Genomic DNA, 12,393 nt, shown 5'->3' with positions numbered 1-12,393 from the left:
TGAAAGCATTACTTTGGAGGTTGATGTAAAAAACCCCAGACCCATGAAACAAGATCCCCGTGCTGGCCACCTCTCACACCATGCAGGGAGGAGCAGACAATGCCCTGGCAACCCACAAACCCAGAAAAAAGCATTTTATTTCACTAAGCTTTCCCAAGTGTTGCTCTCTTCTGGGTAGACCACTCCTTATGAAGAGCAAAGACATGCATTTTTCCTGGGTTTGGTCTAACTGCTCTTACTTCATACATCTTTTATCCACACAATGGTTTTGCTGCTTTAGCATAACTATTTTGACTTTGTACTCTTCAACAAGTTTGTATTTCTGCAAGGCAACAGGAGTATTCAATACATGCACTCAGTAGAACTAACAGGGCTTTAAGTAGAGGTATCTTGGCAATTCTGACTGTGAGGATGATTGTCACAAATGAGACTGTGGGTTGACTGTGTGGAACTGCACAGGACCCACAGGGCTGGGTGGCTGCATAATAAAATGCAGACGAAGTTCAAGGCAGAAAGCAACAGCCCTGAGACTCCACTTAATGCTGGGCTCTCTGAGAGTACTGCCCGTCTGAGGAAGGTGTCAGGAGCTTGGTAGATTGCTCTGAGATCCGAGATAAATACTCAGTGACTCAGTAACCTCAACCCATCAGGCCTTCCCAAATCGTAAAAAACAAATGTTACATGCTAGAAGAAGAGCAGCAGAAAACAAAACAGAAAACCACACAGCAATATGAAGTCACAGTGTTCCCACAACCTGAGTACTGCAGACAGCTTAGCTCTTGTACCTCAAAGGTGGAGATATAAATTAATGTTTCTCTATTGAAAGAGTTGCATTACTTTATTGTATTTGAGGATCTGAGCACCTAATCTGTGAGTTGAACTAAGGAAGAGTTTTGCATTTCTGAATTCAAGTTTTGCAGAGGGTCTGTCAATAATCAACATTTCCTTCGAGGAGGATGCAGAACAAGCTGTCTTAAGAGTACTGTGAGCAGAAGACAATCAACACCCACCTGGACTGTGGCAGGAACAGCATCAGGCACCTGATACTTCAATTCATTAGCAGTTTGCTGAGATTTTGGCAATAGAAATGGGTAGGACAGGGATCGGTATTTGGGCTTCATAATCTGTGCAGGGGAAAAATAGATAAAAAAAATCCTTGAAGAGATTGCAATATATCACAATAACATGAAGAAATAAAATGCATGCCTACAGAGGGTATGTGTATGATGCAGGGCTGTGTTTGTCTCCATGCCCCCAGCAGTGATGCCCACATCCCACCTTGGTGAAGTTCCAGCGCTGGATGAAGTGCCGGGCGATGTCACGAGCAGCTTTGCCGTGCACCACAGAGGAGATGTCATGCCAGGGCATCCTTGGGGTGGTGTATCTGTCAATGAAGTCTAAGGGAAAGGAAAGCACATTTGAACTTCCTCAGGCAAAGGACATGAATGTGGAAAAGCACAGTATCCCCCTCCTCTAACTGAAGTTTCTGGGGCACAGCACGGAGGGCCAGGCAGGTGACTTATCCTGTCACCTGCAGTCCAGATCCATGGACCATAACTGCATAATTGCCCTAGAACCTCTCAAAGAGAGTTTTGCTGCTTCTTCCTGGCAGACACACCAAACCAGCCTCATTACCTCTGGCTTAAAAGCAGGAAAAATACAGTTTGAGATTGAAAAGATATGAAAGAGAGTTTGGGGGAACGCCAAGTAAAAAGACTTCCAGGTTGCAAAGGCACTTACCAGCAAAAGGCTTGTCGAGTTGAACCCAGTCTTTAAAGACAAAGTTGCAATAGTCTTTTCCATGCCAGAACCTGGTTTCTCCAAGCAGCTCACCAACACCTGTCTTCAAGCTGCGGATGGATCCTTTATCTGCTCCAGGTAAACAAAAAAACCAAACACATGCTCCAAAGTCATGTACACAGCTGGTGAGAGACTCAGAACAGCACTGATGGGACCTGCCAGTCCCAGGCAGCTGAAGCTGATTTCTCCCTAGTCTTCCTGTTGCTTTCAATGGATGTATAGTAAAGTTTTTTCTTCCCTATTTTAGTATTTGTTATATAACCAAAACAGTTTTTATATACATATATATAGGAGTCTGTTACAGAAACAAAAAGCAGATGCTGAATTCTCTATATACTGGACTAAAAAATCACCCTATAATCATTTGTTTTTCCCCAGTCCTACAAGACTTAGATATTTCCATTTGGCAGAATCCACATCATATATATCACCTCCTTAATATATTTTACAATACTAAAGAACTATCCACCTTCTCTGCTAGAGGGTTTACTGCTTTGTGTCCCTAGCAGGGTGTATCTCCTCTAACAGAACTAGTCATTAATAACTAGAACAAGATGTTCACGTTCCCTTATTAAGTATTGTGTATTTTCTCTGTTTTATTTTGGTTTTTTTTCCAAATAAAAATGTCATCTTTTGATACAAGTTTACATGTTGAACAAATGGATCCTGAGTTCCAAAATTCATGGTGATTAAAAACGGTCTAAAATATTGTAGGCCGGGATAGTTCCTCCTAACAGGATCCTTTTCCCAGAGGACATATTTTTGTGCAGGGAACACTTTTTCTCCACTCTTTTAAAATTCAAAAATGTTGGCCTAGACCATAAAAAGTTAACTGGCATTATTTCCTGACCCTGAGAGCAGCCTTCACCTATGGTACCAAACACCAGCGCAGTAATTTTACAATAACATGCCAGGAGTGCTTTAACCTGACCACATACCAGGTAACCATAAAACAAACAACCATAAAACAAAACAACCATAAAACCCCTTAGCACAAAAAACCCCTTTCAACAGTCAACAAAATACACATTGGCAGCAGCACAAGAACTGGTTACACAAAGCAAGCCCTGCCAGCGCTGCTGTGACCCTATCGAGCTGAGCCGAGCCGAGCTAAGCCATGCCAAAAATGCCATGCAGCAGGTATGCACCACAGCTGCCCTGAGGAGCTTGAGCTTCTAGTGAGAGTCCAGGTGGAGCTGGGGAATCACTGACTCGACATGCTCGACTGGGAATGGGTGGGATACACCAACCAGCCAACATACACTCCATGTGCCGAGCTCTGATGACTGTACAGTGAGTCATGAATGAGCACGAGTGACCACAGGGGAGACTGTACATCATTTCCACGAAAACAAGGAAAATTCCTCTTGACCTGCCACTACTTTGTAACCAGTATTTTATAACTGGCAATAAATGCCATAGAGGAAGATGTTTCCAAGAGGAAGATGGTGAAGAACTGCTCCTCACTCTGTACCAGAACTCAAAGGCATCTCAGTGAGGTACCACACTGGAAAAGGCCCTTCCAACACCAGTCCAGAGATGGGAACAGCTCAGTGCTCACAACCACCCAGCTTATGTCTCAACTGAGTGTGCTTTCTTTGATTTTAATTAGGGGTAAAAGAGGGAAGCCAAGTCTTTGTCCAAACGTAGATCTGCCAGCAGCTGCCCTGTTGTTTTCTCTCTCTGTTTGCATGTCTTCCTGCATCAGGCTTACTTTTAAAATATCCAATGCAGAAGTTCCCAGCTCCAGTAACAAGCCTCTTCTGTTGCAGGATGAGAACTGCTGAAATCATCATATACCAGAGCTATTTCCTCAACTGTTTCCTGCTGTCATTACTGCAATTTTTTTTTATTTGTTTGGGGGGTTTGTTTGGATTTGGGTTTGTTGATGTTGTTGTTTTGGTCTGTTTTTTTTAATTTTTACTTATTTATCTACCCTGCAGTATTTGTAGTTTCTGGAGAAGACTCTTCTGCCAGGATACCCACAGAAAAGGGACAAGGATGCTGGGTGAACAACAAGCAGTGAAGGCTGATCCTGGCACCCAACCTAACTCTCACCATAGTTATAATGCAAAACCATCAGCAGCTAAAGCCTGAAGAGATCCGCACCTCTGCCTTCCTTCACTTACCCTCCCGAGGCTCAGCGAGCCCCTGTTTGGATTCACTGTGGTGATGGAACATTTTCAGGTGGGGCCTTAAACTCTGGATTATATTCGGTTGACTTCTAGTGGGGTTAGAGTAACCTGCAGAAAGTCAAGATGCTCTATTCATAGCAAAAACACACGTCCACCTCTGCTACCCTGGTGCCTGCTCCTGCCTGGCATGACAGCAGCTCAAACAAGGCATCAGTTTGCTGGAATTACAAGTGACCAACAGGCAAAGGACCAAATTCAAGACCCAGCTGGTTTTAAACCAAACTGATGCCATGAAGTACAAAGCCATGCCTGTGTCCTGAGCTGATTGCTCCAGCAAGGCTTCATTCAGCCAGAGGAGGAGATAAGAACTGCAGGAAGGGATGGAAAGTCCAGAAAGTTCCCACCATGATCAACATAATGCTTCAGGAGATGAGGACTTTTTCATGAAGGACTCCATGCTGGAACAAATGTCAAGATGATCCTTGTAATTTTAGCACTGAAGCTATTTTTAATGTAGAGAATTAAACGCTGTATTTCAGTATTCAGCTGTTAATTAGTATCTCCTTTCTAGTAAGTGGGTAAATTGGGAATATTACCATTTAAGTGAACTGATTTAAACCTTGGTTAACACTAGCCTATGAGAAGGGATAATCCCATCCAGAAACCATTTTGTTTGTTATAATAAACACAAGTTAAAAAATTATAGATTCAATTCTCTCTTGCAGAAACATTTTCCAACAATATAAACATTAAGAAATGTACACGATATCATGTCATCTGATGGCTCGTGACAATTGCTAAATAAAAATCCACATAAAACCTTTCCCTGTGTATTTTGCAGTGACACAAATTTACATGTTGACTATACATAGCCAATATTCTGATAGTTAAGAAACTCACCAACTTTCCTTCCTTACAAAGAACATATTACCCTAGAAATCACTGAATCTGCACATACACCCACCCACCCACCTCCACACATGCCTTATATACGTTGTTTAGTTGAATATCACTTACTTGAGTCACTGTCGATGCTGCTGACGCTGTCAGCATGGTGCATGCCGTGCTTGTGGAGATGCTTGTAAATACTGAACCTTGAAAACTTTCTAGGTTTTCCTACTCCTTTCATTTTTGATATGTCTGAGGCATCATCAGCATTTCTCTCGAACAAGTGGCTTTCTGGGGACAGAGCTTGAGGCTGCAGTGGGACACGTTCAGACTCCGCTGCAGACTAAACAGACAGGAGATGTGGCTGCAGGTGATGTACAGACTGGTGCCCCTCTAACCACAGGTTCTTGTGCATATCAATGCTCAGAAACAACCACAAGCCAAATATTGGTCTGTGACAGACACACCTTGGTGAGAGCTAAGCATGCTTTTTGGAGAGAGTCTGTAGTGAGGAGGTACTCGACAGGAACACCCAGTAATACCAGCAGTATTTGATTCCATAAATTTACTCTGTATTACTACACCCCTTGAAATTTTCTTCAACCTAGACCTCTCAAATTCTTAGAGATATGTGGTTGCATAGAGACCCAGGCTAGCAGAAAGCTCAGCAAACAAGGCTGAGGGCACAACTATTGAGAATTTCAGAGTGCTCTGAGTGCTTACTTCCCATTTCTAGCCAAGTATTATTAAGAAAAGAAAGGTTGCTGTGGATATCCCATCCCTGGAAGTGTTCAAAGCCAGGCTGGATGGGACTTTGAGCAACCGGGTTTAGTGGAAGGTGTCCATGTTCCTGGGAGGGGGTTGAAACTACATGATCTCTGAAGTCCTTTCTAACCAAAACCATTTTAAGATTCTATGTTTCTAAGAATACAGACTTTAAGTTGTGACTGCTGCCTCAAGCTCAAGAGGAAACCCATCTGTCTATCTCCATGCCCTAACAAGGGCTGGTCAGCATCCAGCCTGAGGGAGTCATTCAATGCTCAGATACTTCCTCCTTCTCATCACTACTTGTCTGTAAACCCCCTGAACCCAATCCTGTGCTCAGAAGTGGACACTGCCTGTTCACCCCCACTTGTAAACCCTCTCTGAGGGTGCTGACCATGGCCACCAGCTGGAACAAGCTCACTTACTGCCAGGTTGGCTGTCGACACCGACTTCACAGCTGTCATTCGTTTCACGCTGCCCACATCGGTCAGACGGTGCTCGTCGTCGTCCCACCGGCCGTACGCCAAGTCGATGCCACCCACAAATGCCACAGACTGGTCAACGATGACCAACTTCTCATGGTGGGCCCAGAGGTACACAGAAGAGGACACATGGTCTGGGTGCCTCATCACCTGCAGAGAAAAACCAGCACTCGAGCTCAGCATTGTTGCCAAATTTAAATCCCTCCACGCAGAGAGCTGTCCAGAGTTTTTTTGGCTGTTTGGGATGATGGGGAAACACTGGAGTTTTTAATGGGTGCATCCACACAGACTGCTTGACTGCAGAAGCTACTCAACTTGACCCCTAGCTGGGGTAGCCATACTGGCAGGCAGGTGGTTCCCGACAGCACAGGGATTCCCCAGGAGCACTGGTTACTGATGTTGGGATAGGTCACGCTTACAACAAGTTTCATGAGAGGACCATAGTCAAGCAAACTGTTTCAACAAATCATGCTTTCAGTAGAGCTGTAATAGCTGAGCTTTCAAACACAGAGCCTGCTCTAAAAGAAAACAACATATTGGTGATCTGAGTCACTTCTTTGGTTGTTGCCACCACACAAGTGAAATGAGAAGCTGGCTGGGATTTTTCCCCCATTTAAAATCGCCAAGTTGTTTGGCATTTGTTTATGAGATTCTTTTTGACATGTGTTTATGGCACAGAAATTTCTGTATCTAAGTACACAGTATATAGATTTATTTTTTATGTAAGAGCCACTAGACCAGCTTCCTGGAGAAAAAGCTATAGAATTTCACCTGGCTACTCCCAAAACCTATAAGACAGCCAGTGTGTATCTTCCAGTTACACCTTCCAGACATGCTGGGAAGATGATGGTGAGTGGATGCTTCCCTTCACTGTGACAACTGACCAAGTGACACTAAGTCAATTATTCTGGCAAAACATATACCTTACTACTCCTTAAGATGTTTATGTCTCTAATTTTAAGAGACTGGATCTAGCCTTATCTACTGGTTTGTCTGCCTCAACTCACTTTCTGCTTGGTGCCAGAACAGCATAACAGCACAGGACACTGCAATGCTGTTCATCTGTGATGGGAACATTAACATCAAGTGTTGATTCTCATCATTCATATTTGAACAGAAATGCTGAAATGAGAAAACATTCTCAAAGTGTAATTTTCCATTTGATGCAACCCCATTAACTTGCCACATGAAATACGCTTCTTGTGAATTAGATGAAGAGTTGCTTTGGCAAATATAAACTAAGCAATTTTATGTTCCATTACAATCTACAGAAATGAAGCTGCCAGATGGGGTAGTCCCTACATGAGTATGTCTTCTCAGACTATTCCCACTGTAGTGCTGGGAAACACTTCCAATTCACCAAATACACTGGGGTCAGCACTAGCCATCAAGAACAAGTAAATACCAACTTCCTCCTTACAGCAGTGTGCAGTTACCTTGATATTTGGATGGAGGTGCATGAGTGTCCGCTTGCTGTATTCACTGTTGATCCCTAGGGCAAGCTCCACCTCTTTGTACAGCATAACAAAAATTCTCACTCCTTGTTGCTGTCAGAAATAAAAATCACACATGGTATGCAGGCACATCAATGGACACAGTAAAGCTAAGAGGCAGTAAGTGTGTTGTGCCTGCTGATGCTCTTCCAGACCCACCATGGTGACCCCACAGCCTGAAAGGATGTGCACTGCCTGGGAAAGCTCTTCAGCTCCCTGAGGAGGGCTCAGTATCCAGGTTTGTGTGTGAAGAGCTGAGCTATGCCAAAGCCCACATACAGGTCATTCCTACAGTAGCTCCTTTTACACACCCTTTGAGGTAAGATTTTGCATACACAATTCACTCCATGTACAATCATGTTGCACACATGCACTGAAGTCCAGTGTTCTGCTGCTTCGTGTTGCCCTGAGGTTTGCCCACAGTCAACTGTCTCTGCAGTATGACAAGAGAGATGTGGTCATATGGACATCCCTCACTTAAAGGGGATGCCACCAACTCAGCATCAGCAAAGAAGTTCCTCCTGCTGGTAGAGGTAAACAAACTCCTGGAATACAATAAGTAGTGCTAAAAAGATGGTATACATGGGAGGATTTCTAAGAACACTTGTTAAAGCACTTTCAAATGTTTCAAGTACATCCCAAATCTTGGAAAATACTAGTCACACACTGAGACACCTGCACTTGCCATCAGCTAGCATGGATTAAAAATCTGCACTGGAGCTGGCCAGCATAAACTTGGGATCTAAACATTCCACAGCCTTTTAAGTTCCTATTCCCATAAAGCAACCACTGTGAGCTTAGGCAACCTCCGAATTGTGGATAATATTCTGCTACTCACTGCACCCAGAGAAGTCCAAGTCAGCACAGTGCACACAGAAAGGACAGCCTTACCCTTATACTTCGACACCAGTTTGCTGACTGCCCTGTCAAGTCAATGTCATGAGTGACAGAGCAAGCATTTCCAGGAACTGACCTTAAAACACTCCTCACTTAAAAGGTATTTATGTCCATAGGAAAATGCATGACAACATGACAAACAAAGCCAAATTCTTCCATCAAGTAAGCCTGCCCTGTGGCCAGGTTTCATTTGCCAGAAAATAAGATTACTTCCAAGTCAACAACAGACACAAAAAACCTCTTACTTTTCTAGGTCTGTAGAGGGATGAGGACTGTGATGACAAATAGTTTGGAAGGGAAAGGAGTCAAAGACTATTTCACCATGTCACAGAACCATAGAATGGTTTGGATTGGAAGGGAACTTGAAGACCACCTTGTTCCTATCCCCCTGTCATGGACATGGACACCTTCCACTAGACCAGGTCGCTCAAAGTCCCATTCAGCCTGGCTTTGAACACTGCCAGGGATAGGGTAGCCACAGTTTTTCTAGGCATGCTGTTCCAGGGCCTCACCACCATTAGAGTGAAGAATTTCTTTATAATATATCTAACCTAAACCTGGACTTTTTTAGTTTAAAGTCATTCAAAGTTAAAGTTCACATCCATGGACTCCTGCCCTTCTACCACAGCAAGAGTTCAAGAGATTTCCTAGCCATGCTTTACCTTCTGACTCACTGATCACATGGGGCAAACTCTTTCGATCACCAGTGTTATCACAGGTTAGGTTAGAGCCCACACTCATAAACATACCACAAAGTGCTCAACCTTTCCTTGACTTCTAAATTACACGTCACATGCAGAGCACCAGACAGTAACAGGTCTTTGACCCCATCAGCAGCTGGGGCAGTCCTAATGCAAGGCTGAAGTGACACAAACTTGCGGAAATCAGAGGATCACAGAATCAGAAATGACCTGGGTTGGAAAGGACTTTAAAGATCACCTACTTCCAATCCCCTGCCATGAGCAAAACTTCCTTCCACAAGACCAGGTTGGTTGCTCCTAACCCTGTCTAACCTGGCTGTGCACACTTCCAGGGATGGGGCAGCCACGGCTCTCTGGGGAACCTGTACCAGGACCTCACCAATCACACAGTAAAGAACTTTTTCCTAATCCAGTCTAAACCTACTCTTTCTCAGTTTGAAGCCACTGAAGTTTGAGGGATCTGTCCTTCTGCCTCTGAGCTCTTCCAAACCCAAACAGGAGGTACAAATCAAAACACGCAGTTATCCAAGGGCATCTGATACGAGGCTTGGCCAACTTTAACTCTCATCTCTACCAAACTAAATGGTGCAAGTGCTGCAGCCACAGTATGACCCTGTCACTGGGTAGGTGAATGAGGCTCTCTGCAGGGTGAAGGTTGCAGCTGGAGCTCACTTACTGCCTTCCTCTTGAGGATGCAGTCCAGTCGCCAGCGATTTCCTTCCACAACGGGCCGTTTCATGAAGATTTCTGGGCTGAGCCTGAGAAAATAAAAAGTGGAAAAAACATAGCATCTATAGTCTGCAAACAAAGCATTGCCCTAAACAATCAACTTGGGAAGCAAAGAAATTAAAGTTTAAATAAAGTGGAAGTGAATGCTCACATCCCAGAGTGATGCATTCTCCAATATCCTGCTCTTTGTTCTTTAATATCAGAGCATTACAGAAGGCAGGGGACATGTCCAGCACATTCATCTTGGTATTTAACAACCCATGAGACCAGGTTTAACAGTGATGTGTAAATAGGAAAAATTGGACTCTCTATCTATGAAAGAAAGATGCAACAAAAGAAACCCCCACGGTAGGTTTGAAAGAAATGTGCAGACATAAGAAATAAATAAGAGTGGGATTTCAGTTTGCCTGGTACTTGGGCTATCTGAGCAGCACAGATTTGTGCTGAATTTTCCGTGCAGCCTAATGACAAAGCAACAGGATCTCTCAACAGGACATTTTATTGACTGACAGCTTTAAGGATTAGAAGAAATAATTAAGCCATCTCATCTAACTCCTGCAGAGCAAGGTGACAGAATTTAATTCCTTTACTTTTGTACCAAGCAAACTTGGGAACATGTGCTTGAAGAAAGCACATTGCTACACCCAAAACCATGCTTCTGACAACAGCATTTTTATCTTATGCTCCAAGTTTCAGATAAGGTATGGAATTCCATGGTACATTAACAAATGTCTGAATAAAACACTAAGTAAGAGACAATGGGTCTGAAACGGGATGCTTTTGAATTGCCATCTGATGTTGCATATGAGAATCTGGGATCACTGGGCTTAATTCTGGTCATGGTAGGAAACAGATTTATCCCAGTAAATGCTAACATCATATGCATTTTTCTCATGATAATTTCCACCTAAGAACTAATTCTCCCAGTTCCTAGTTGCAGTAGGTAAGTAGTAAGAGGTTCATTTTACAGATGGAGAAATAATAGGAGAGAGACACACCCAAGGTAAAGAGGACATCTGAGTCATGTCCTGGGAGCCTCCCATCCCCATGGTCCAGGCTGCCTCAGGCAGATTAACCTCCACAAAGGCAAGACATGGGCAGCCACAACCAGCACCCAGCCAAGAAACTCTACCAGAGGCAGTGAGAACTCCCTTTTCCTGCCTCAAACAGGAATCAGAGCACTGTTTAAACATACTGACTCTCTAGTTAAATAGTCGGCAGAGCCAGGTCCTTTGGCAGCCACATAGCTCAGAAAGGGTGACAAAACTCCCTTCATCCGTTATCTTGACCATTTCAGCGCAGACTAAAATCACACACCCTCAAGATGCTCTCACTGGCTGCCATGAGGCTTCCCAAGACATTGAGGAGGAGCTGAAAGGAAGATCCCATGGCAAGAGCACTGTTGGAAGTGTTTGACCATCCCTGTTCCCTCATACACTGAAAGATATTTGCGCCCCTTGGGTCTGCAGTGATTTATACTCCCGATGAGCAACTCAAGCCACAACATTTGCCATTCAGGTAGTGCCTCCATGCAATTTCAGGCATTTCCATGGAAGGAGAAAACCAAGCTGTTGATGTGAAACATGCACTTTTGCTGCCAACCCTCCTCAAAAGACCTTTGAATACAACACAAGAAGTTTGGGTGTGCTGCCAAACCATCTGGCTACACGGCTCGCTGCCATACTGTAGGGCCCCCGAACAGTGCCGCATTGTCGGGAACGTCCCAAGAGAGACAGCTGGTCAACACCCAAGTATGTAAGTACGAACCACCAATCTGTGATGAAAATCTCCTCCTTAGCAGCTTCCATGGCATTGGCGACATCTTCGAAGTACCACTTCGCATTTACATACCTGCAAAGGCAAACACAGCGTGAAGATTTATGTTTCCTCCCCTTTCATTAACCAAAGTACAGGGCTGAAGACCGATGGGGTTCTGTGTCAATGCCATTTACAGTCTCTTCTCAAAAGCAAACATAAACCTAATATCAAGAATCAGGACAACATGCAGGGAGAATTCAATGCTGCTATTAGTAGCTTGATAAAACAGCACAGTAAGCGGTCTTTAAGTGCCACTTGGCACCTCTTCCAACCACACATAATATTCCTGGGTTTTGCCTAATGTGCAAGGCAGGTTTGCCCCTCAGAAGAGGATGGTGGAGTGGTGCTTTCCTTGATTTACGGAAACTACTCAGTCAGTGGTTGCTGCAAGGCAGAAGCTGCAGCAAAAGCACCACAAGACACTTGCTTCCAGCCCAGCTAGAATCCATTTTTGAGGTGCTTCTGGGAATGCATCAGGGCAATCAGGTTGCACTGCAGCCAGAAGGATTACTCATGGGACTGCTGTGTGCATAAGGACCAGTCACCATCAGACTATACCTGAATTTACATTTGTTGATTCTCTTTTATTCTCTTCATCCTTACAACAGCAAATACCCAATACATTCAAATTCAAGTGAAACTTGACCTTAAAAAACACTATTAAGCTGTGACGCAAAGCGCTCCT

General features: G+C 44.0%; 1 protein-coding gene across 2 annotated transcripts in view; it reads right to left on the bottom strand.

Annotated features, from left to right (window-relative positions):
• The window catches only part of PLD1 (phospholipase D1), a 62,560-nt gene that overhangs the window by 19,344 nt on the left and 30,823 nt on the right, over positions 1 to 12,393 (bottom strand). The window contains exons 11-19 of one of the 2 annotated variants that reach the window (XM_071567032.1): positions 11,658 to 11,741; positions 9,838 to 9,919; positions 7,507 to 7,617; positions 6,014 to 6,220; positions 4,953 to 5,166; positions 3,930 to 4,043; positions 1,741 to 1,869; positions 1,279 to 1,397; positions 1,011 to 1,124 (exon numbers count right to left, since the gene is read on the bottom strand). In XM_071567032.1, coding sequence (XP_071423133.1) covers positions 1,011 to 1,124; positions 1,279 to 1,397; positions 1,741 to 1,869; positions 3,930 to 4,043; positions 4,953 to 5,166; positions 6,014 to 6,220; positions 7,507 to 7,617; positions 9,838 to 9,919; positions 11,658 to 11,741 — 1,174 coding nt within the window. The remainder of the gene's footprint in view (positions 1 to 1,010; positions 1,125 to 1,278; positions 1,398 to 1,740; positions 1,870 to 3,929; positions 4,044 to 4,952; positions 5,167 to 6,013; positions 6,221 to 7,506; positions 7,618 to 9,837; positions 9,920 to 11,657; positions 11,742 to 12,393) is intronic. The other variant, XM_071567033.1, reaches the window with a different exon arrangement.

The sequence above is a fragment of the Pithys albifrons genome, chromosome 11, assembly GCF_047495875.1.
Source record: "Pithys albifrons albifrons isolate INPA30051 chromosome 11, PitAlb_v1, whole genome shotgun sequence".
Classification (NCBI taxonomy): Eukaryota; Metazoa; Chordata; class Aves; order Passeriformes; family Thamnophilidae; genus Pithys; species Pithys albifrons.
Note: the sequence above shows the minus strand (reverse complement) of the source record. Positions and strands in the feature narration are given on the sequence as shown.